The sequence below is a fragment of the Symphodus melops genome, assembly GCF_947650265.1.
Source record: "Symphodus melops genome assembly, chromosome: 5".
In the NCBI taxonomy this organism is placed as follows: domain Eukaryota; kingdom Metazoa; phylum Chordata; class Actinopteri; order Labriformes; family Labridae; genus Symphodus; species Symphodus melops.
Window position 1 is genome coordinate 17,344,401 of NC_136695.1, and position 22,457 is coordinate 17,366,857.

At 41.2% G+C, this 22,457-nt stretch overlaps 5 protein-coding genes across 16 annotated transcripts; 2 read left to right on the top strand and 3 right to left on the bottom strand.

The window, feature by feature from the left end:
* Positions 1 to 335: 335 nt before the first annotated feature.
* On the bottom strand, positions 336 to 4,502 carry LOC306824453 (uncharacterized protein). Of its 6 annotated transcripts, none has more exons than XM_079344609.1 (5): positions 4,267 to 4,502; positions 3,930 to 3,973; positions 3,237 to 3,501; positions 2,530 to 2,955; positions 336 to 2,429 (listed from the first exon to the last, which is right to left on the bottom strand). In XM_079344609.1, exons 3-5 carry the CDS (start codon positions 3,490 to 3,492, stop codon positions 1,570 to 1,572), a joined length of 1,542 nt encoding a protein of 513 aa, XP_079200735.1. In that variant the 5' UTR covers positions 3,493 to 3,501; positions 3,930 to 3,973; positions 4,267 to 4,502; the 3' UTR covers positions 336 to 1,569. The 6 variants fall into 6 exon arrangements, with proteins under 6 accessions (XP_079200735.1, XP_079200734.1, XP_079200733.1 ...); XM_079344608.1 differs by having other exon boundaries at positions 3,237 to 3,549; XM_079344607.1 differs by having other exon boundaries at positions 3,237 to 3,552.
* A 622-nt stretch (positions 4,503 to 5,124) lies between these two features.
* On the top strand, positions 5,125 to 6,720 carry LOC306824693 (trypsin-3). 5 transcript variants are annotated; one of them, XM_079344932.1, is made up of 5 exons: positions 5,125 to 5,143; positions 5,455 to 5,509; positions 5,597 to 5,753; positions 5,892 to 6,145; positions 6,231 to 6,720. In XM_079344932.1, the coding sequence occupies exons 2-5, from the start codon at positions 5,470 to 5,472 to the stop codon at positions 6,653 to 6,655; spliced, it is 876 nt and encodes a 291-aa protein (XP_079201058.1). In that variant the 5' UTR covers positions 5,125 to 5,143; positions 5,455 to 5,469; the 3' UTR covers positions 6,656 to 6,720. The 5 variants fall into 5 exon arrangements, with proteins under 5 accessions (XP_079201058.1, XP_079201057.1, XP_079201060.1 ...); XM_079344931.1 differs by lacking the exon at positions 5,125 to 5,143 and adding an exon at positions 5,258 to 5,355; XM_079344934.1 differs by lacking the exon at positions 5,125 to 5,143 and having other exon boundaries at positions 5,258 to 5,509; positions 6,231 to 6,367; positions 6,465 to 6,695.
* Positions 6,721 to 7,647: 927 nt separating this feature from the next.
* Positions 7,648 to 11,199, top strand: LOC306824375 (trypsin-3-like). 2 transcript variants are annotated; one of them, XM_079344494.1, is made up of 5 exons: positions 7,648 to 9,614; positions 10,094 to 10,250; positions 10,389 to 10,642; positions 10,728 to 10,864; positions 10,962 to 11,199. In XM_079344494.1, the coding sequence occupies exons 1-5, from the start codon at positions 9,575 to 9,577 to the stop codon at positions 11,109 to 11,111; spliced, it is 738 nt and encodes a 245-aa protein (XP_079200620.1). In that variant the 5' UTR covers positions 7,648 to 9,574; the 3' UTR covers positions 11,112 to 11,199. The 2 variants fall into 2 exon arrangements, with proteins under 2 accessions (XP_079200620.1, XP_079200619.1); XM_079344493.1 differs by lacking the exon at positions 7,648 to 9,614 and having other exon boundaries at positions 9,795 to 10,250.
* A 237-nt stretch (positions 11,200 to 11,436) lies between these two features.
* LOC306824359 (uncharacterized protein) lies at positions 11,437 to 18,398 on the bottom strand. Of its 2 annotated transcripts, none has more exons than XM_079344470.1 (3): positions 17,789 to 18,398; positions 16,281 to 16,412; positions 11,437 to 15,797 (listed from the first exon to the last, which is right to left on the bottom strand). In XM_079344470.1, exons 2-3 carry the CDS (start codon positions 16,395 to 16,397, stop codon positions 12,471 to 12,473), a joined length of 3,444 nt encoding a protein of 1,147 aa, XP_079200596.1. In that variant the 5' UTR covers positions 16,398 to 16,412; positions 17,789 to 18,398; the 3' UTR covers positions 11,437 to 12,470. The 2 variants fall into 2 exon arrangements, with proteins under 2 accessions (XP_079200596.1, XP_079200595.1); XM_079344469.1 differs by having other exon boundaries at positions 17,650 to 18,397.
* A 148-nt stretch (positions 18,399 to 18,546) lies between these two features.
* On the bottom strand, positions 18,547 to 21,419 carry LOC306824365 (uncharacterized protein). Its single transcript, XM_079344477.1, has 2 exons — positions 21,195 to 21,419; positions 18,547 to 20,707 (listed from the first exon to the last, which is right to left on the bottom strand). Exon 2 carries the CDS (start codon positions 20,665 to 20,667, stop codon positions 19,075 to 19,077), a length of 1,593 nt encoding a protein of 530 aa, XP_079200603.1. The 5' UTR covers positions 20,668 to 20,707; positions 21,195 to 21,419; the 3' UTR covers positions 18,547 to 19,074.
* Between the last annotated feature and the right edge of the window lie 1,038 nt (positions 21,420 to 22,457).

A 22,457-nucleotide genomic window follows, 5' to 3' on the forward strand; every position in this document is an offset into this window, starting at 1 on the left:
CATTAATCAGCTGGATTTATTTACAGTCCACGTCTGATTTTTATTAAGGTTAAGTCACATTTCAATAGAACAGTAGTTATCTACAAAATATAGCCTTTGTAAAACTACTTTGATGGACATAATTATTTATCTTTTTTTCCATTTACAAACACATCCAGTATACTGCATGCAAGATTACACTAGCCCCTACATACTTCTGTAGTCCCACTGGAAACATACGATGTACAGTCTGAAACGGCTGTGATGTTAGCCTCTGAATATTGTTTGTTTTTCAAAACGCAATTTAAAAAATGGCTTTTTAAAATGAATATATTTTCACTTGAAAACACAACAAACACTGTCTAACTTTATTGTTCAAAAAAAGCTGTCAAGTTCCATGAAGCCATAAAAAAATACAGAATCCTGCAAGGCTCAGGCAAGAAATAATAGGTGTAAAAAAAATTTTAAAAAAAAAGCTTCAACTAATTATTTGTGATTACCCAAGGCCTGAAATTAATGCATCATTTTGTTTTTTAATCTCAATAAATTGTATGCCTTTTTGTCCCTTTAGGGATCGCTTCAACAGTGTCTCCCTGAAGTCACAGTGATTGAAAAGAACAATACTGCTGCATCTTTTCATGACTCATTTCACTTAAATAACACCTATTGAAATCAAACATTTACACTGTTTACCATTCATTTTAGCTTGTTGATCCCAAATGACTCTTTGTCTGTGGTTAAGTTAATGGCGTAAACTTCAATCTTCCAAAAGGGCCTCACTTTTTTCAAAATAAAAGCAGGGTTAAATTTAAACTGCAAGTAAAGTACTCTCTGCTTAAAACAGTAAGACAATTAGAAGAAAAAGCCTTACAATTTATCATTCAGCATTAACTATTAAATTAAGGGATTAATCGCAACAACAAATTGAATCATTTGACAGACCTAAAAAAAATCTTTTCAAATCCAATCCCACAGATCCAAACTCTGTGCGCACATATTTGTAAACCGAGCAAACAGATTTACAAACTGTTTTTTTAATGCGTTTGTTTTCAATCTGAGCCTTGAGGGGCTCAGTAAAAAAAGCACAAGCATACATTAGCAGGTAATTACATTAGCTGTAGAACTATAATATGGGGTAACAACTGCAGATTACATGTACTTTACGACAGTGTAGTCAGTGGGTCCGAAGAGTTGATACAGCAATGAACTAGAGAGAGCATCCTCATCTTTGCAGCTCAGCTGCTAGGCTTTTACAGTGACATGCAATGACAGCATCAAACATCAGCGCCAACAGTTTGGTGTTATCTGGGCAAAAAAATCTCATTAGTGCAGCATGAGAAACGGGTTTCAGACAGTTGTTAGCACTTTATATACATGTATGTATATACCTAGGAACCAAGCTTATGTTAAGGCCACCTTATCATGTAATTTGTTATCTGCTCTTCTAGTTCAGTACTTTCTGAATACATACTTAAGTGCAATATGAGTTACTGATTTGGAGCATTATGTAACACTCAAAATAACTTGACAAATCACAATTTCTTGTTTCAAACAATGAATATGCATGATGTCGGCATATGTCCGTATACGTTAGCGCCGTCTCCTGCGCCTGTGATCAACACCTTTCCCTCGCCGTGGCCTCGTCACAGTCCCATTTGTGTTAGTGGGTGGATCAGAGGGAACAGTGCCAAGTAAGTCAGGGGACGATGGTGAAGGCAACAATATTGTTGACTGATTATTTGAAAGCTGGGTGACCACAGGCTGCTGAGGATTTTTTTTTATTTCTGTTTGCAGTGGTGTTTCAAACAGCTGTTGTTGTTGTTGTTGTTGTTGTTGCTGCTGCTGCTGCTGTGGTTCGATGTGTTGTAGCTGCTGCTGAGCTGGCTGAGATAGTAAGTGCTGTTGAGATGTTTGTGTTTGGTGTGCTTGTTGTACACGATGTTGCTGGGGTTGTGGTTGTTGCTGGGCTTCAAGCACTCCAAGCAGCCTTTGCAACAAGACATTGTTTTGTTGTAGACTGACTGCTAATGTCTCTTGAGAAGCCACAAGTGTCCTAATTTCCTGTCTGAAACCTTCCCCAAACTCCTGCAAACTCTTTTCTACCCGATTTCCCAGTTGAATGGCTGCCTCTCCTAACCCTCGTAGCTCATCTTCAAGCCAGGAGCTGCGTGGAGGGGCTTCCAGAGGACCCTGATGTGCTCCAAGTGATGGCTGAGGACTGCTGGGTTGGGGGCTGCCATTTAAGAAAGGAGCACTGTAAAGGGGGGAAGGAGGAAGCCATCGTTCTGAAGAAGGCGGTGGTCCGATTCCCAAACCGAGACCTAATCCTAATTTGTCCTCCATGCTGTTCTCGACCGGTTCACACTCAGGTTCTCCCACGTCTCTTTCGCGTTCAGGATTGTCCTCATCTTTCTCAAAACCATCTCTTTCTGATCCTTCCATTCCTACAACTGCAAAAAATAACAGTAAGTAAATATTAGTAACACCTGTAAATTGTGCAACGACTAGCAGCTGCTCAATCAGAACTGAGAACTCTTTCATTTAGTTTACCTGTATCTGAGTCAGGGAAGCATGGAAAGCTGGGCTTTGGTCTGGTGCTTTGTTTTTGCCTGGCATGTTGAAGCCTGGGGCTCGTCTGGGAAGGTCGGCCAAGCATTGAGGCCCCCCTGCTGGATGGCAAATAACAGCTACGGTGGCGAGCGTCCGCTAGTCTGCCTCCATTGCGTCTCTTCAAGTCATCCCAACGCTTCTTTACCTCTCGAAGGGTACGTGGGACTCTTGAAACAGCGTTGACTCTGTCGAGGATTCCTGCCCAGATGCGCTCTCTCTCTCGTCGCCGAAGCCTTCCTGCTGGACCAAAGAGCTCTCCTTCACACCGAGTGACTTCTGACACCAACACCTCCAGCTCTGCTCCACTGAAACGACTCTTTCTTTTTCCTGCACCGCCTGCAGCCAATGCAGCTGACATAGCTCTGTCTGTGGAGAGTTAAGAAGACGGCCCATAAGAGAAAATATTAAGGGTAGTTTAACATATTGTGTGAGGAGGAGAAATGTACCACGACAGAGCCAGACTTGTTTAGACTGTGCCAAGTGAAAACATAATGAACCATGACAATATCTAACTACACATGATACATGAAGATCAAACTAAACAAAGATTTAATCGGAAGTAAAAAAACATAGGTAAATATATTACTCTGTAATGTCATGTTTTATTTACCAACACACACTTTGAGGCAATAAGCTTTCAGGCTTACTTTGTTCGATTGACAAGAGGTCGTCTGAGGACATGCCGGGTGCCATAATGTTCGGATGCACCACTACCACATTGAAGGGAAGCCCACCAGGTAATCCGCTATTTTGGTCACAGCTGCCCTCCGAGTCCTCATCCTCCCTGGGGAAGCCGTTTTCTGAGGCTCCCCCTCCAAAGGGTCCCTCTGGAGACTCCACTTTGATGTGCATGGGAGGTGATTGCTCGTACAGCAGCCCCCCTTCCTCGTAGTACTCAGTCATGGGTCACACCTGATTCACAGCAGAACTGACTGGTAGGGCCAATTCTGATCCTGGCAGCTGCTGCCCCATTAACACAAGTTCAAGGTGAAACTAAACCTCCAACTAACTACATTTCAACTTCCAGATGTGGTATCAAATAATCCTAAACCATCTTTGGGCAGAGCGACCACACATTGGTTGATATTATAGGAAATATAAAGTTAAATAATTCTTATTTACAATAACAATAATAATTTTAAAATAAATCAACATATAAAAGTAGTTGAGTGAAGGATACAATCTGATTGTATGATTAGGGAATAAGATCTAGAGATTTAATGACCATCATATCAGTCGCTTCAATCTCGACATCCTTTACATGTATGCTCAGCTGATAGTTTTTTTGAAAACATAAAACAACACAGTAAAATGCAGACTGTGATAAAAGCTCAACATACAGACAAGCTGTCATACTGTGAGACGCTTCATCCAGGCAGGGGAGCTGAAATACAATAACAAAACATAACACTGCTTAAAACTCTTCATCTTCACAAAGCTTTCTCTGTTTTTTCTCCCCCCTGTTATGTTGACATTTGTATTCTGTCGCATCAATGCGCAATTCCGTCTGCACCACATCCGCAATGGTTGCGCATTTCGCATACATTAGGCACTGATCTTGCAAAGGGAGCTAGCTGCAAGCTAACAGGCTAGAAGAGCTTCAGACAGAAGCAGCCTGAACAGCCGGAGACAACTGAGCAGAGTCGATGACAAGGCTGACGCTGGTGTGTGCCTTACCTCATGATGAGCGCACATGACAAGCAAAACAAAACCAAAACACAATCGGAGCAGCTGTAAGCTCGGCAGCCGACACAAACCGAACTTGGTCGCGTACTTTTGACGTCATGAAGGAGGCGTGTTCAGGAGCAATCAACTTTTGAGTTTTAAAAATAGTAAATACAGGACAAACAACCGATGTGAACATGTGAAATTATACAGATGTTTTCAAATATAATGTCATAAGAACATTACATTGATAATTTAAAGTAACTTATAATAGAGATATGAATCAGTTGAACATGCAAACCATGACAATAGTCTAGACTAGAGAAAACTGCAATAAATCATTTATTGGTTCTTACATATCTTGAGTGTACATAAGGATACCACCGATAATGATGAACAATGAGTAAAACGGAACAAAATACATTTTAACAGTTTTAAAATTTTGTCTGTCCTAAATGACCCATTTCATTTACTGTATGTATTTCAACAATGCAAAAATTATGACAATAAATGAAAGAAAAAATACTCATCAACTTATCAGGTGTTTCTGCAACGCTGTCAGTATAATGCATATTTCCCCCAAACTCTACATTGAAAGATTAAAGGTAAAGGACGGTTTTTATAACTGCATATTTATTAGCTAAAAGTACATAAGATGCTTTATCACCAATTAAAGTACATCATAATGTCATGTGTGAAAATCAGCCAAGCAAGATAAAAAATGAAATGTAAAAAGTACAAACAGCAAATTAAAAAGAAGGGGTTAAAAAACATGGTGGAAGAAGCTGTTTCTCAGTCTGTTCGTCCAGCTATTGACGCTGTGATATTATTTTCTAGATTTCATGGGGACAAACAGACAGTGTCCTGATGTGTTGTGCATCTTGCTGATGTTGGTGGCTTTCTTTTATCAACAGCTTGCATTTACTGTATCCAGGTCGAATATCCCAGCTCCCATAATCCTTGAGACTGTTTTTACAACCTGGTCCTGACCTGCCTGTTCTGCTTTTCTGCTGTGTGGCTGGTTTCTTGGAAGTCCATATGTTCTTCTCTTTGACCATGCTGCTGTTTCCCAGGTGAGGTAATATTTAAATATTGTGCAAGGTAAGAGGAAAAATCCTTGAGAGAGATCAAGATAAAGAGCCCTGACCCGAGATAGTTAAACGTATATAAACCCATCACATCTGCTGCTGTTGTGTGTAGGTGCGGACTCCAATCATGAAGTGCTTCATTCTTCTTGGCCTGTTTGCTGCAGCCTGTAAGTTATTCTAAATTGTATTTGTTTAGAATTCATTTAATTTCCTGAAGAGTGTAAAGAAGTTATAATGAAAGGTTTGTACTACAGTTGCTGCTCCCATTGAGGATGACAAGATTGTAGGAGGCTATGAGTGCAGAAAGAACTCTGTGCCCTACCAGGTCTCTCTGAACTCTGGCTACCACTTCTGTGGAGGCTCTCTGATCTCCAGCACCTGGGTGGTGTCTGCTGCTCACTGCTACAAGTCGTAAGTACAGATACTGACATGCGGCATACTGTTGCATTTATCTGCTGCTCCACTGATTCTTACGCTCTCTAACCCGAACCCATGTGCCTCTTCCATCGTCACAGTATTAAGATGCAATCTTTATGTCTATCCCTGCAGCCGCGTCCAGGTGCGTCTTGGTGAGCACAACATTGCCGTCAACGAGGGCACAGAGCAGTTCATCAACTCTGCCAAGGTCATCCGTCACCCCAGATACAGCAGCCGCAACCTGGACAATGACATCATGCTGATCAAGCTGAGCAAGCCCGCCTCCCTGAACAGCTACGTCCGCACCGTGTCCCTGCCTTCCAGCTGTGCCAGCTCCGGCACCCGCTGTCTGATCTCTGGATGGGGCAACATGAGCGGCTCTGGAAGTCAGTCGAATACGACAAGTCAATCTTAGAAACAGTTCTGTTGCACGATAGGGAATGATTATGTTTACGCATTATCTTTTCATAGGCAACTACCCCGATCGTCTGAGATGCCTTGATGCCCCCATTCTGAGCGACAGCAGCTGTAGGTCCTCTTACCCTGGACAGATCACCTCCAACATGTTCTGTGCTGGATTCCTCGAGGGAGGAAAGGACTCCTGCCAGGTACTGATCGAAAGCCTTCACCACTCTTCCTCAAGTGTTCAAATCAGACTTCCAAACATCTCTGCTTACATGTTATCCTCTCCGTCTGTCGTATCAGGGAGACTCTGGTGGCCCTGTTGTGTGCAATGGCCAGCTGCAGGGTGTGGTGTCTTGGGGTTACGGCTGCGCCCAGAGGAACAAGCCCGGCGTCTACGCCAAGGTGTGCAACTACAACTCCTGGATCAGCAGCACCATGTCCTCCAACTAAAGACAGTATACTGGAGCAATAAAGATCAAAGTCATCTCTGACAATGACATCAGTTTCAAAAGAATAAAGAATTTACCACAACCTCTGTCAGCGTTCATCGCAAGTTTTCTTTTAAACCACAAATGAAACACAAAATAACTAAAGTTTTTTTTTTTTTAAATCTTTAAAATAAAAAGTGTTATTCTTTTTTCCTGTACTATTCAGGGAGTATATACTTCATGATAAAGTAACAAAGTATTTGTCAATTTTGAAGGTTCGTGACTCTCACAGTAACATGTAAAAATGATCATATTATTTTTTCCTGAGCAATATGTGCATAGTGTGCTTCTGTTCAACTGGGCAACAACATAACATACTAGTTGTCATCATATTTAAAGACTTATTTTTTATATATTGAAAATCAGTTTATCTTTCATAACAACATCAACTCTTTAAAAGCTTTGCAAACAAACCTTAGGAAATATTAAAGATTAAATTGTTTCAATTTTTTTGCTAAATATGAATGTACAATTGAAATATTGTGTTTTTGTAACTGCATTGAAGAAAGTTTTTGTAGATTTCCATTTAGACTGAATTGAAATATGCATTTTAAGAGTCAAACACTTTAAACAAATCAATAAATACATCTCTGTCATAACCTTTAGAGTTAGTGATATGTTGTTATCAATAAGCTCTTATGCTCCACGTGCTTTCACACACGTGACTCAACGGAAAAAAAGGTTAGAAAAAATTGAAATAAATGTCCTCGGCTATTAGACAACAGAGGGAAAGAGCATGTTTAAAGATTAAGTTATACAAGAACCAATCATAAACGTGACAGAGGATGTGATGAGCTTAGTTCACCTTTTAATGTATTTATCTAAAAAAGAGACAAGGAGATTCTTATTGTAGTCTACATAGCATAGTGATAATTGCATGCACTGTCTGTACACAGCTACAATTTGCTATTTAATGTGCTAAAATTAAGACATGTCAGCTTCTGTACCTATCTTTAGCACTAAAATGTATGAGGTCAAATAGAATCTGCTTCAGGGTTTTAAATGAAGCTTTCCACCCAAAGCTTTAATAATGATATTAAAATGACCATTCTACCATCATGCTTGAACACTGATGCATCAACACAACGTTGTTGTTGTTTTTTTTTTTTTTTTTGCAGGGACAGGACTAAATCAAATTTTATTAACAAAAGGTTGCCTATTGCACAACTTGGTAAAAAGTTCATACATAAAACATGGATCAAAGTGTTTCCATAGTACATTGATAAATGTGCCATGTTATATTCGATATCAGTGTGACTAACTTCTATTTATTTGACTTAGTTTACTGTAAGCTAAACAGTAAGCTAGCCCGGAGACAAATAATGGCAATGTTTTGAATCCTAATCTATAACCACTAACAGTTTCTGCATCACAAGCTTAATAAGTGAACATAAATGGCAAGGCATTTTCAAAATGTAAAGGTTCCCAAACAAATAACATAATGTATAATATTCCACATTAGCTGTTCCACTTTAAAATCTACCTTTTCTAAAATGGGACAATTTAAGATTGCGTTAAATTAAAATACTCTCAGCACATTTGACACACAAACACATCACTAGGATCCTTTAAAAAAAATTAGGACTGTTGTTTTTATTGATCAGATATTTGTATCCTTGACATTGATTTTGTCCAGATGTCACTGGCCTTGGAGTGGACCCCACAGAGGGTACTTCCTGTTAAGTGATCCTTCTTCTGGGATTTGTGACATCGCTTCATCAAGGTCATGTGATTTCAATAACGTGATACCCCTAATTGGACTCAACACTTATCAGGTTCACTTCATGTTGCCAAAAAAAAAAAGGTGAATGCACTGAAGCTTGGGTGTCCCACATTACACTACTCCATCTATGTAAAATATCACATCCACATTGTGACATTATTTCCATGTGAACCAAGTGATTTTTGAGCATGTTAGCTTAATCATAGGTAGCCTATTGATATTAGCTTAATGATAACTCTGGCTAATACTGGCTGAAGAGAAATGCCATAAAAAAAAGAGAGAGAGACAATCATTACAGTCCTATTTTTTCTTTTACGTCACAAACTTTTTCATAACTAACTGACCCTAAAGCTATAGATGTTTTAAAACATAATTTGTTCACTTTAAGTCTGGTCATACAATAAACTGACGAAGGCACTGAGGGCGGTTTGCACGAAATCTGAATAAAAACTTAACTTTTTTGTGCTTGGCATTAGTAACAACTTAATCGTCTACCTCCGTTTAATTGACAGGAGCAATTGATCAAACAAGAAACCTGAGACTAAGCCTCTAGCTTTATAAGTGTTCTCTAAATGTATTTACACTGTTTAAAAACTTAAATCCTATTTCTAAATGTTATTTAGATGCAATCTGTTGGAGAATATTTGAGGTTCTTGTGCTACTGTCTATTCGGACATCAACTCGTGTTAGGAGGTAACTTTGATTCGGTGCATCTTTAAAAACATCATTATAAAATATTATGCACCCACAGGGGTTTAACAGTTCAGTTTTTTGTAGATTTCAATTTTTTACAGAAACAAATGCACCTGTGTTTCAGGGTTAATGCAAGCACACGTGTTGCAGGACATATTATCATTAACTGGCCCCGGTCCTCCAAATGCATTTTCCCACGCATAGCTCAGCAAAAAGTTTTAAAATGGAAATGTGTGTCCTTGGCTCAACCTTAGGTTCCCTAACCCAACCTGCATTTTAGGGTTAATGCAAACTCTTGTGTTGCAGGTGTTGCTTGGACCAAAGGACACATTATTGATAAGGTGGCCTGAGTCCTCCAGATGTGTTTTCACACATAACTCAGCAAAAAAAAATGGCTAAAAATGGGAATGTGTGTCCTTGGCTGATCAGATAACAGAGGGACACGGCGGGTTTAAAAGGGGCTTCAGTGCAACTTAGTTGACACCTAGGCTCCGACAGGTACCACCATGAAGGCTTTCATTCTTTTGGCCCTCTGCGCAGTGGCATGTGAGTATGAATTTACTTAAAGGAGAGTTTAAAGAGGACCTATTATACCCCTTTTTCACCTCTTTAAACAGTCCCCTGTGGTTTTAATGAAACATATGTGCTGTGCTTTGGTCAAAATATAAAATGAATCAAGCACCAGAGGTTTGTGACACCGTATAAACCTGCTCTCTCAGGGGGGCTGTAGTCCAGGGGTTGAGAAAATGGGACAAGAAGCACAAATTGAGAACATTTAAAACAGAGCAATTTTCACTGTGTTTTAAGACTTATGCAGACCACAAACAACTGACTGGATGGATTTATTTCACATTTTGTGTGTTGACAGACACTCAGGTTGCATAAATATATGTTCAAAAACACTGTAAAAGGGGATTTCTCACAATCTGTCCCCAAAATGTATTTTTGCACATTCAAAGGATCAGAGAGGAACCTCATTTACTTTGACGTTTCTCTGAATATTGCTGTCCTGTTCTTCATATCAGATGCTGCTCCCATTGAGGATGACAAGATTGTAGGAGGCTATGAGTGCAGAAAGAACTCTGTGCCCTACCAGGTCTCTCTGAACTCTGGCTACCACTTCTGTGGAGGCTCTCTGATCTCCAGCACCTGGGTGGTGTCTGCTGCTCACTGCTACAAGTCGTAAGTACAGATACTGACATGCGGCATACTGTTGCATTTATCTGCTGCTCCACTGATTCTTACGCTCTCTAACCCGAACCCATGTGCCTCTTCCATCGTCACAGTATTAAGATGCAATCTTCATGTCTATCCCTGCAGCCGCGTCCAGGTGCGTCTTGGTGAGCACAACATTGCCGTCAACGAGGGCACAGAGCAGTTCATCAACTCTGCCAAGGTCATCCGTCACCCCAGATACAGCAGCCGCAACCTGGACAATGACATCATGCTGATCAAGCTGAGCAAGCCCGCCTCCCTGAACAGCTACGTCCGCACCGTGTCCCTGCCTTCCAGCTGTGCCAGCTCCGGCACCCGCTGTCTGATCTCTGGATGGGGCAACATGAGCGGCTCTGGAAGTCAGTCGAATACGACAAGTCAATCTTAGAAACAGTTCTGTTGCACGATAGGGAATGATTTTGTTCACGCATTATCTTTTCATAGGCAACTACCCCGATCGTCTGAGATGCCTTGATGCCCCCATTCTGAGCGACAGCAGCTGTAGGTCCTCTTACCCTGGACAGATCACCTCCAACATGTTCTGTGCTGGATTCCTCGAGGGAGGAAAGGACTCCTGCCAGGTACTGATCGAAAGCCTTCACCACTCTTCCTCAAGTGTTCAAATCAGACTTCCAAACATCTCTGCTTACATGTTATCCTCTCCGTCTGTCGTATCAGGGAGACTCTGGTGGCCCTGTTGTGTGCAATGGCCAGCTGCAGGGTGTGGTGTCTTGGGGTTACGGCTGCGCCCAGAGGAACAAGCCCGGCGTCTACGCCAAGGTGTGCAACTACAACTCCTGGATCAGCAGCACCATGTCCTCCAACTAAAGACACTTCACAGTTACTTAACGAAAGCAAACTGTGTTCACCTAGACAAAATAAAAATCAATGATACCTCATCTTCTCCTTTTGCCACTTTGTTCTCACCACTGCAGGAATATTTTTTGCGGATTTTTACACAAGTAAACAGTCGGGCTTGTCTATTAAATTGCAAAGATGTGTCGCTGTTACTCAAAGTTTTTGTCTCTTCGCGGGTGACACGTCTTAGCCTCAGCATCATATCACTGGGAATATTTCTTCCTCACAGATATTGCAGTTATCTGAAATGAAGAGTTGCTTTGTGTATTTCTGAGTAAGCAGACATTTAGAAAAAAAAAGACAAAATTGATCTTTATTGATTGAGGACAAACTAAAGCATCATATCATACATCATGTCATCAACTGTATACAATGAAACATCTTTAATAATGTTCACGACTCCAACGAGTCATATCTGAAACTTCAAGCATGAAAATGTAGTTTTTCAATAGCAGTAAACAAGAAATGATGTTCAACAACCCTCCTGTAGCACTTCCAGAACATTCTGCATCGTTTCAATATTCATGTCACCTTTGGACAAAAGAGCCAACTCGCTGACAACACGCGAGTGAGAGAAGCTGATACTGACTGGAGAATTTCAGAGACAATAAGATGATATTGCTGGAGACCAGGAGAAAGACATTCTTGAGTGGCGATCTTTGTGATTTAGAGTTTTATTGAATTGTTCACAGCATTGAGCAGATTTTAATCTCACTCTCTCGAGACTTTCATTGTCACAATCAGTTGTCGGACGCATTTTTCCCCACAACTTAATAATGAAGATGACATGAGCTAAACAGCAACAAAGACGAACAAGGGCCTCAGTTGTTTGCTGTTTTGTTTTTTTTCTCTCAGGCAGAAGTGTATTTCAGTCCACGATCAGTCATTCACAGGGAGAGAGCCTCTTTTTCAACTGCTTATTTGGGAGAAATGTAACACAAAACCTGTTTGTGGATCTTGTTCCCTTCATCAATCAAAGCTAAAACGTTCTCAGTCAGTTTATTCTTTTGAATTAGAAGAAGCCTGATTACAGACACTAAAGAGCCATTGATGGCTTCTGTATGAAGTTGAACTGGACGACATTAGGCTTTCCTTACATTCAGTGTGTACATTTGAGTGTGAGTCTTTAAACTGAGGCAAGACAGATTGAATACATGATTGTGAGCAAACCATATCCTTTTTTTTTTTTAAGTTATTTAAATGTCTCGAGCTTTTTTCAGGTATGAAACAAACAATGTTTACACTTTTTCATCTTTGTATACGAGACCCTTGTGTTAAATTAAAAATGTGACTTAATATTGGCTGGCAAAAGTATGAACGTTTCAGTCATTACACCTGACATCGAGCATGCTGCAAATAATGTTGATAAAGGTCTGAAATGTCAGGATATGCGTTTCCACAAACAGCACACTTGAAGCCATCTGACGGATCGTGGCTCTGGTACCTTTTCACAGTTCTCAGGGGCGTAATGGGCTTCCCAAGTGTGTTTTCGTCTGTTCTGTCTTGACAGGTTTCCTTTGATTGGATACTTTTACCTGAATCAACACCCTGATTATGAACGAAGGGATCCACGTCTCCTAAGGGTGAGTCTTGATTAACTGGGTCTGGATGTTTAGAACAGGTGGTCAGAGGAGAGTGGCTGTTCTCATGTTCTGAATGTAACACAATGTTTTTGTTAGTCGAGGGAGGTTTGAACATTTTCCTGCTCGACTGCGCGTGATCATGCACGGATAAATCAATGTCAGGGCCCTTGTGCATGTCCTGTGTTGAAGAATGGCAAAGCTGATGACTGAAGAGCAAATCCAGGGTCTTGAAGCTGCAGCTGCACTGCTCACACTGATAAGGCAGGGACACTTTCTTTGGTCTGACCTGAACCCACTGGAACTCCGGGTGCTTGCTCATGTGTTGCTTGTACGTCTCCACAAAGCGAAAGCCTTGCCCGCACAAGGGACAGGCGAAGCGGCCGCGCCTATGCCGATGGATTCTCTGATGGTGCCACAGTTTCTTCCAGCTTTCTAGAGTCTTACCACAGCAGGCACACGTGTAACTTTGAGCCCGGGCGTGAGTGAGCATGTGGGCTCGGAGTCTGCCCATGTGTCTGAAGAGTCTCCCACAGCTTGGACATAAATACTTCCTGGGGTCAGAGCGGTTATCCAGTTTGTTTAATTTTGAAACGAGGTGTGAGTGATGGTGAGCAGGTATGATAGTGGACTGGAACGGTTTCTTTAAGCTAGCAGCGTATTTCTTGTGTTTTCTCTGCATTTCACTGTTCGCGGCAGAGAGTGTCGAAGCTGAAGTGTGTCCAGAGGAACATCTGACTGCAGGCACTGCATACTGTATTGATGTCACCGTCTCTTCCTCTTTTATCGCAGAGCTGGAGGCGCCTCTGCACAGACTGCGATGAGCGTTATACTCCGACATCACGCCAAACAGCTTGTCACAATACAAGCAGCGATACAGCTTTGCGCCGCTGTGGGCTTTCATGTGGCTGTTGAACTCCTGCAGATGGCTCGACACATTCTTGCAGATGTGGCACGTGTACGTAAGGGACGGCCTTAAGCGTCTGTTGGGCTGCAAATTGACACTTCTCTCGCCCACACAAGTGTGATTTTTTGCATTGCTGTAATGAGTGAAGGATTTCTCACACCGCGTGCAGTTGTAACGCTTCACAGACCAGTGTGTCAGCTCGTGCACGCGCAGGAAATAGGCCTGACCGAAAGCTTTGCCACAGATGTCACATTTATAAGGCTTCTCTCCAGTGTGGACACGCACGTGTCTCAGGAGGGCCGACTGAAATGGGAATGTTTTGCCGCAGTACTGGCACATCTTTTGTTCCCTCTTTTCTTTGGAGGTGAGCGCCTGAAGTTCAGGGCTGTTTGCATGGTCGGACTCTCTGCTGTTTATTTCAGATTCGTTGTCGTCAGGCTCCTGGTCCATGTTTGCATGACTACTAATATGTCCGGCATACTCGGTGGATGACAACTTGATCTGGCAGTATGGACACTTTCGATATAATTTATTCCTCATGTGCACCTTGAGGTGAAGATTTAAGTTGGAATTTTTGCTAAAACCTTTGCCACATTCTTCGCATTTGTACGGTCTTTCTCCTGTGTGAATACGTTGATGGATGATAAACTGAGACATAAATTTACAAATCTGCCCACAGTAGCCACATTTAAAAAGAGTTTTCCCCCCTCTTTTAAGGATGATTACATTTGGAATGTCATTCGAGTCTTCATGCTTGTCAGCCTCAACAGAGTCGACTTTCTGTTGAGTGTCTTCGCTGCCTTTGCTGCCTTCACTGCCTTCACTGCCTTTGCTGCCTTTGCTGCCTTTGCTGCCTTCACTGCCTTCGCTGCCTTTGCTGCCTTCACATTTCTCTGCAGGTTCCGTTTTGGGTAAAAAAACTGCATTTACTCTCCTCCTTCTCTTGGCACCTTTTTTGCGTCTCAAGAACTTTCTTTGATTATTTGGAGCCTCGGATTTAGTGTTGGGGTAGGGATTGAGTTGTAAGGATTTGGTGGTATTGGACTGTAAAACAGGATTCAAACAATGCAGCTCTATCTCTGTGTTTTCAGCTTTCACTGCAGGGAGGCCCTCGATAGGTTTCGGTAATCGTTCGGAGGTCGTTAAGACATCTGCGCTGGAGGTCTCGGTGTCCTGCGAGCTTGTTGTCTCCGTAGATACAAGCACGCTATTTGATGGTGACATCTGGATGCCAATCGTGTCTGACTGTGGCTGTGTGATTTTATCAGTGAGAGGGGGACTTTCCAAGTTTCCACTGCTGAAACTCTCCGAGGTAATAGCGTTGGACTCAGCTGATGGCTTGGTGGATAGCGGCAGATGTCTTTGGGGGTTTGCGCCTTCCTCTTGATTTGTCTGCAGCTCGTGCTCTACCCCAGACTTCAAGGAGACTGGACTTCCATTTTTATCTGTATCACTCTCGTGTTTTTCAGTGTCTAATCTCACCTGCTCCTCTGTCTCTTCTTTCTTCAAACAGCACGTGTCACTGCCCAACACCGCCGATGCCTCCTGAGAAATATTCAGTCTGGATACTTTTACTGGAACCTTCTGGTCTGCCAGTTCAGCCCCTCGTCTTTTAATATCTTGAAAGTTAAATGTATCGCTACTTTCTCTGAGAGTCTCTTCAGTTTGCTTGGAGTCCACCCTGAGGTCAGACTCGGTCTTTCCATCCTGTGTCACAGGCTGTTCTCCTCTACTCCTCAGTATCCGTGCAGGCAATCTTGCACTAATGACCCTTTTAGCAGCAGCTTTAGGAACGTCTGTTTTTTTCGGCCTACCTCTTCTTCTTCTCGTTGTGCTGACCTCCTCATCTTGAACGGCACCAACTGCAATCACATTTTTTTTTTTACACGGTCGCCCTCTTTTTTTGTGGACCTGCACAGGCTGTTGGCTGCCGTGCGATGTAGAGCTACACACACTGGCAGAGGTCATTTCAGAGTTAGCGTCTTTCCCTACCTCGGTGGATGTGTGATTACTGTACTTGCAGTCTGTTTCACAGTTTACCGGACTATCTGAGAGTCTTGACGAGTGGGATATGGGTGCAGCTTCGGCCAGTCCTGTTGCTTTCATTTCCTCCTCCTCCTCCTTCCTGGAGTTCAGGTCTTCTTCACTGCATATCTTGTCTTCAGGGATCTGTTGAGGGAAAGAATATGCATCTCTTCGACAAAAAAAAAAAGTGAATGGTTTGCAGCACAAATCTTCTCAAATCATCAAAATTTGATGAAATTATTATCATCTTTTTATAAGATTCTAATAATGTCACTTGTATTACTATCTTTTATACATACTAACCCAAATGCTTGTCAACATAACATTAAATACAAATAGAAAACTTACATGTTGATGAATAAAAAATGTTCTACAGTTTGAGTCAACCAATACGAGAAGTATTTTCAGCCTTAAGTGATTGTTTTACACAAGACCAACACAATCGCGACAAAATACGTCAACGCACATTTCAAGGTATTAAGATACATTATATACACTTAACATTCAGACACAGGGTTTATATGTTTTACAAAGAAAGAGAATAATTTTCCACAGCTAGAAGCTACTCAACATTTTGAGATCTAGCAAATGTTTGGAAAACATCTATTTGTCGTTTTCAAGACGTACCAGCTTGCAGTCAGGGGTTGCATGTTTGGAGTTCTGCAGCTGGGATGTCACTGAGGGTAACTCCGATGCTGTGTGTGGCTCACTGTGTCCTCTGCCGAAGGACATTTTACTCCCCATGTCCAGATCTGTGGACTAAAACAGGGATTAAAGAAGGCTATTACTCATTTGTCACTGTGGTGGATACGTAAGGTAAAATGTCATGATACGATGACAAAAACGATGATATACAAATAACAATTATGTGATACATTTTAACACATTACATTTAATTATTTAACATATAAAACAACATGTGAGCTACAACAGGCAACACGGCAAACCTGAACCAAGAAATCAGACATCCCAAACGAAAGAAGATCTGCCTTTTAATTTGAAAGAAATAAAAATTGGACATTTAACGCGATAACAACAGATATTGACTGGACTTTTTTTTTTTTTTTAAACTAACATTTTTTTGTCATTTCGCTCAGCCCTAACAATAACCACAACAGGCTGGCTTACCTCTTATTGTTGCAAGTCTGCAAAAACAAAATGTGCAAAGAACACATCTATCACAGTTGTGGTTACACCTCCTGATGTTTTTATTTGTCACAAAGGTAACTACTTTACATGAAAAAATATTTCTCATCTCGGATTTTAGAACACCAGAATTTATGAACAATGAAACAACAGATTGCAAGCAGCTATAGGAAAGCAATGGGCTAGTTTATAATTTAAGTTATCACTTTGCCAGACTTTAAATGTAAAAAAACCTACTTCTAATAAACTCCAAATTAAAAAACAATACTAAAGAAAGTATATATACACACACACACAGTAAGTTACTCTGTAAATACTTTATATTATATTTAAGTTATTAGAAACATCTTCACAACTGTTTTAACTTCATATGACTGTTTGCTATCGGCAGCACTAACACAACTTCTTGCAGACGACACAACAACAACCTGAAGAGTTTAGTTTGTTAAGAAAAACTTCAGGTTAACATTTGACAAAAAACAAACCAAAAAAAATCTTGTTTTGTGGTTTCTACTGTTGGCTTGTCTTTCATGTTTCTCGAAGTGTTTCTAATGGCTTGTGAGTACCACATACACTTTCTGAACTAACACTCTGTCCTTACAGGTCACTAAACACATCTTTATATTTAAAACAGACGGAGGGGATAGCTTCAGCATTCAGTCATTAACAAGAAGAACAATGTCTGCGTTATCTCTGCTAGGCCAAACTGTTAGCTCCTGTAACAGGCTACAAGAACCGAGCCGTCAACCACCATATCACTACATATTACTTTCATTACGCTTAATTACGTGCTACTTCTCAATGCTGGATGCAAAATAAGACAGGTGGTAGTGAACAAAAAGCTGCTTGCCTGTGTGGGAGAGAGACAGCTCTGGTCTCTTCGTAGCCATGCACTGACCGCTGTCCTATTAGCTCGCTAGCACTGTCTAGCTCGAGCCTAACATCTGCTCTGCCGCTCTTTAACAAAGTGCATTGGTCCACACGCTTACTTTATTTGGAAAAATTGATTTTTTGTTTTTCTCCTGTTTTCAGGACAGTTTGCAGTTAGTGAAGAAACTCGATATCCAAGTACAAAGCAACCCGAAAAAAGTGTCAATCACGCCGAGCAGGCGTACACATTATGTGGATACTTTATGTGCTGTGGGACGTTTGGAAATAATTTGGCAACTTCTGAAGTTAAACTCTTCCAACGCTGTGAAATCAGTGCCGATCACTACATGTCATTAACAATTATATTTGTCTCAGTATTTAGTTTGTCCTGCCTTAAGGTTGAACGTTTTTACTACAAATACAAATACATTTTCCAAACAGCACCTGAACGCGGCATCCTTTCTTTTGGATGCATTTACCTCATCAAAAATGGACTCACAACAGCCTTTTTAATGAAATAGTGCCCCCTGCTGGTTTACAGGATATTATCTGGAACTTTAAAAACACGATTGATCAATCCATATGGTTATTAATGCCACCACACCCAACATCTCTTAATAAGTGCTATAAATAGACATGAAATGGCCTCGTGCCCTTGATATACAAATGCAGTTTTGTATTAATCAAACTTTTGTCTTTAAAATAATTTTCTTAATCTGCAATGAAATTATTCTATGAACTACCAACAATTTTACATAAGTGATCCAATGTTAAAAGCTTGTTTATTGTCGATGTATCAAATGATTGACCTTTTATAAATATTACCTGCTGCAGATAATACAAGGCTCTTCATTTCCAACAAAGGTCAAATGCATCATGAGTTTAAAAATATAGTTTAATACAACATACTGTATTCTATAAGTGTGACAAAGCTGGTAAGAACGCAGGGATATTATGGTAAATTTCCAACAGCCTCACAACACATTCTTATCAAACAAAAAACATGTTTAAAAAAAACACAAAACCACTATTTAACTGTAACTGGTTATCCCAGCAAACATGGGTAAACCGTGTACATACATGTTCATCATATAATCAACTGTTACATCTTCTAAGATCATTGCCGTACAACCATCATCGGCCATCGGGAAGAATATATTTAACCGTTGACTGAAAAAAAAAAATCCAGCTAATGCATGTTTGATGTCACTTTTTGTCAGACTAGTTTTTTATCTTGTTACATAGTTTGGAGAAAGCCAGGAAGCAGCGTAATCAGGGGCCATTGACCTGATCAGTAAGATGCTTCAACCAGAGGCTGCCATCTTTTTGCACTTGGTCCCATTTTTTATGTTTATTTTTACAAAACATTGTCATGCACGTTGGATGGGCCTCTCCAGTCAGGTGATCAGGTCTTGATAGGAACAGATGAGGTGACCTGGTAAATCATCTCAGCGGGTTTGTCTGGACCTTTTTCCACAATGTAGCAGTCATCATCCATATCCACGTCAGTCCCTCCATTCACAGAAGCCACACCCTGCGCCTTTTCTAGATTTACAGCCATGACTTGGTGTAACTTTATGTTGCCAGATGATGGAACCCCGAGTTTTAGCTCACCGTTCATCTGAACTGGACGTTGGCCTGCCACTGGCATCACTCTCGTTAACTTGTGGCTCTTTCTGCTCCCTCGCAGGGCCATGAACTCCTTTGCTTTGACACACTTGTGCCTCTGTAGGAGCTGAGGAGTGTCAAAGGGAACAAAACAGACTCGACATGTAAATTCATTTGGCCTTGAGGATGTCAGTATGGGTCTACTTGGCACACCTAATAAGAGTGTTGCATGCCTCTTCAACTGCCCAGAGGGGCTGCTTTTGATGGATAAACTGGGATTTCGACTGTAGGCCTTGGATGGCAGAGAGACAAAAGGTTTGGCTGGATTTGTATTCTGTCTCCTAAACTGCTGTGAAGGAGAGACACGAAGCCCCTGGTTGCTTTGACTGTATTTTCTCATATCCAAGTTTTTCGAGTGTAGTGTTGAATTGCAAACGCTTGTCTGACTTCCTATGTTGCCAGCACTGGGATTCTGGCTTTTAAAATTTAGGAATGAAGTGACCTCTTGGCCCTGAGGAGCCAGATTCAGACTCCTGACAGGTCCTGCTTCATTTTGCGTCTTGTAGCCCGACGGTCTTGCAGTAATGAGTTTGAATTTGGTAGTATTACTTGGTGAGTTACAAACGTGGAAGCGAGGCACTATCTTTTTGCTGGAGAGCAGCAGCCCACATCCTATACAGCCTGAAACTTTGAATAGAACATGCGAACTGTGATGGGATATAAGGTCTGTCTTTGAAGTAAAACACTGCCCACATTTACTGCAAGAGAAACGTTTGTTCTTGCTAAATGTGCGCACCGTTTGCACCAAAACTACAGGCTGGTAAATTGTCCAAAGATCCACTGTCGGTGCACCTACGCCAGCAAAAATATTCTTCATGTCTGTTACTGAAGAGACCGGATTTTGGACCAAAGTTGCTTGTGACATTGAAGGGTACAACTCAGACGCTTGTGAAATCAGCGCAGACTGCATGGGAACTTGAGGCCTAAGAGCTGAAGTCAAGGGCACCTGCGTTAGCGGCTTCCCTGGCAAAGAAATGGACGGCACACTTCCTAATCTAGGTGCTTTCCAAACAACCTCGCCCGTCTGTAATCTTTTCAGCTGTGCTTCCTCTGCGATGCGCTTTTCATTCCTGCGCTTCCTTATTGTTTCATGATCAAGCACTTGGTGTCCCGGTTCATGTGTAGTACTGTGCTCAAGCATGTCATTGTACTCGGTAAACTCAGTTCCACAGGAGCAAATGTGACTTGCGGCAGAACAAACGTGTTCCTCAAGGCATCTTCGATCTGCAAATATCTGCTCACAGCTGAAACAAAACCGCCCGGCATTCTTCAAGTCTTGTCCTAAACCATCCTCCAGGATGTTTTGCAGTTTTTGCCTCCCTCTCTCCATGTTCACTGATGTGTTTGGCTGTTGAAACGGAGCACTTAACCTGTTGTAGACAAGATATATCAAACAGGGCATCATTAAAACAACAACAACGTATGTATCAATTCAATCATTTCATGCTTTATTTATATCACTACGAAGAGCTTATTCTGCTAATGCTACGTACAAAAATGAATAGTTTTCTTGTCTAAACACTGACAGCTTCACTAACTTAAAGTCATGAATAAAATCTTTAATCTTAAAAGAGTATCTGCTCCTGTTTGAAGGCGAGCACGAGCTCTCCATACAGATGGTTTATCGTTTTCCTGTTGGCTCTGAAATAACACAGCACATACAATAATTCAGGTTTTACGTTATTATGTCAACTAAACTAAATGTATAACCATTACAACCTAATGTTGGTATTAATATGTTGGAGAGTTAGGTTTTATTCTTTTATCGTCTTTTTGTTGAGCGCGCGGCAGCCTGGCTACGATCCTAGGATGCTAACGATAGCCTCTACGAGCTAATGCAATTTACAGACGGCTTACCTTCACATGGATTCAGCTGTCTCATTATTCACGTATATGACTAAAACGGTCTCCCCACAGCGTGTCGGTCTCCTTTTTCAGACATTTACACACTGGAAAACCAGCCGGCGTTTCAGCCCTGCAGTTAGCGCGTTAGCCACATAAAAACAGAGCAGGAAGTGTCCACTCTCTTCTTCTGTGTGGCGCGCGCTTTAACATTTCCAACATGGTTATACTGACACCTATTGACTGGAGGCTCGAGTTTCCTAAATCCCTTCATAATGAGGTCTGAGAGGGGGAAATTAGGCTGCATTCACAATTCAAGCTTTTGCTTGGATCCACATTTCTTTTTTTAACGTGGCCTGGATACGACACTGAACTATGGGTATCTAATAGCAGCAAGACAGATAAGCAGCAGGTAATACAGATATCAAAAGTCAAACAGAATAAGTAAGGTAAATACAAATTGTAATATTCACACAGAATATTATTGTGGTTGCTGAGCAACACTTGTGTTAGTAACCTTATTGGTTGTTGAAAGCACGAGTGTGATTGGTCCAATGTACTATACGGAGTCTGTGCAGTTAGACTGTATGAGAGAAGTTCGCCTTCCTGCTAACTGTATGATTACACAGCTGCAAATAAACGTTCAAGTTAAAGCACGTCGTCATATTGGATTGTTTTGGAAGCACACACAAAACAAGACACAAATAAAACTGGTATATAACGAAAAACATAAACAATCAGGTAGATTATATGGAATAATATGGAAGTGGCCCAAATCTTACTTGAAATGATCAGATTTCATGTGATTTGTGTTGTCACATAGGAGCATAAACAAAAATAGATTAAAGTCACTGCAGTGTGAAAGCAACCTTAGTATGCAGTCCACGGCAAGCCTCAATGCTTTATTTCAATTGTTGGCTCTGATTTAATTGTAAAGTTTGGATCTTGAAATTTCTTTTTAAAATCTGTTCTATATTAGATTCTTGTGTGAACTGGTCATGGTTCTGAAGTGACCCGCATGTATCAAAACACCACCTCACATGCAGCACAGGAGACAGATTATTACACAAAAACTGATGATCAACAACCACTTGCAGAGGGCCAACCTTTACAGTTTGTAGGGACTAATTCTTAGTAACACATAGGTAGGCTGTTCTGGGATCAGTAACTCAGAGGTGTGCTGTTCTGGGATGAGTAACACAAATAAAGACTGTTCTGGGATCAGTAACACATAGGTAGACTGTTCTGAGATCAGTAAGATATAAGCAGGCTGCTCTG

What these genes read in the sequence shown, in the direction of transcription:
- LOC306824693 (XM_079344932.1), top strand. Translation starts at nt 5,470, where the DNA reads ATGAAGTGCTTCATTCTTCTTGGCCTGTTTGCTGCAGCCT. An exon ending in TGGCCTGTTTGCTGCAGCCT is followed by an intron (nt 5,510 to 5,596) that starts GTAAGTTATTCT and finishes TTTGTACTACAG; the next exon opens with TTGCTGCTCCCATTGAGGAT. An exon ending in GCTGCTCACTGCTACAAGTC is followed by an intron (nt 5,754 to 5,891) that starts GTAAGTACAGAT and finishes CTATCCCTGCAG; the next exon opens with CCGCGTCCAGGTGCGTCTTG.
- LOC306824359 (XM_079344470.1), bottom strand. Translation starts at nt 16,397, where the DNA reads ATGGGGAGTAAAATGTCCTTCGGCAGAGGACACAGTGAGCCACACACA. An exon ending in CAACCCCTGACTGCAAGCTG is followed by an intron (nt 15,798 to 16,280) that starts GTACGTCTTGAA and finishes TTCCCTCAACAG; the next exon opens with ATCCCTGAAGACAAGATATG.
- LOC306824375 (XM_079344493.1), top strand. Translation starts at nt 9,958, where the DNA reads ATGTTCAAAAACACTGTAAAAGGGGATTTCTCACAATCTGTCCCCAAA. An exon ending in GCTGCTCACTGCTACAAGTC is followed by an intron (nt 10,251 to 10,388) that starts GTAAGTACAGAT and finishes CTATCCCTGCAG; the next exon opens with CCGCGTCCAGGTGCGTCTTG. An exon ending in GAGGAAAGGACTCCTGCCAG is followed by an intron (nt 10,865 to 10,961) that starts GTACTGATCGAA and finishes CTGTCGTATCAG; the next exon opens with GGAGACTCTGGTGGCCCTGT.
- LOC306824453 (XM_079344611.1), bottom strand. Translation starts at nt 3,492, where the DNA reads ATGACTGAGTACTACGAGGAAGGGGGGCTGCTGTACGAGCAATCACCT. An exon ending in CCTCTTGTCAATCGAACAAA is followed by an intron (nt 2,956 to 3,236) that starts GTAAGCCTGAAA and finishes AACTCTCCACAG; the next exon opens with ACAGAGCTATGTCAGCTGCA. An exon ending in CTTCCCTGACTCAGATACAG is followed by an intron (nt 2,430 to 2,529) that starts GTAAACTAAATG and finishes TATTTTTTGCAG; the next exon opens with TTGTAGGAATGGAAGGATCA.
- LOC306824365 (XM_079344477.1), bottom strand. Translation starts at nt 20,667, where the DNA reads ATGGAGAGAGGGAGGCAAAAACTGCAAAACATCCTGGAGGATGGTTTA.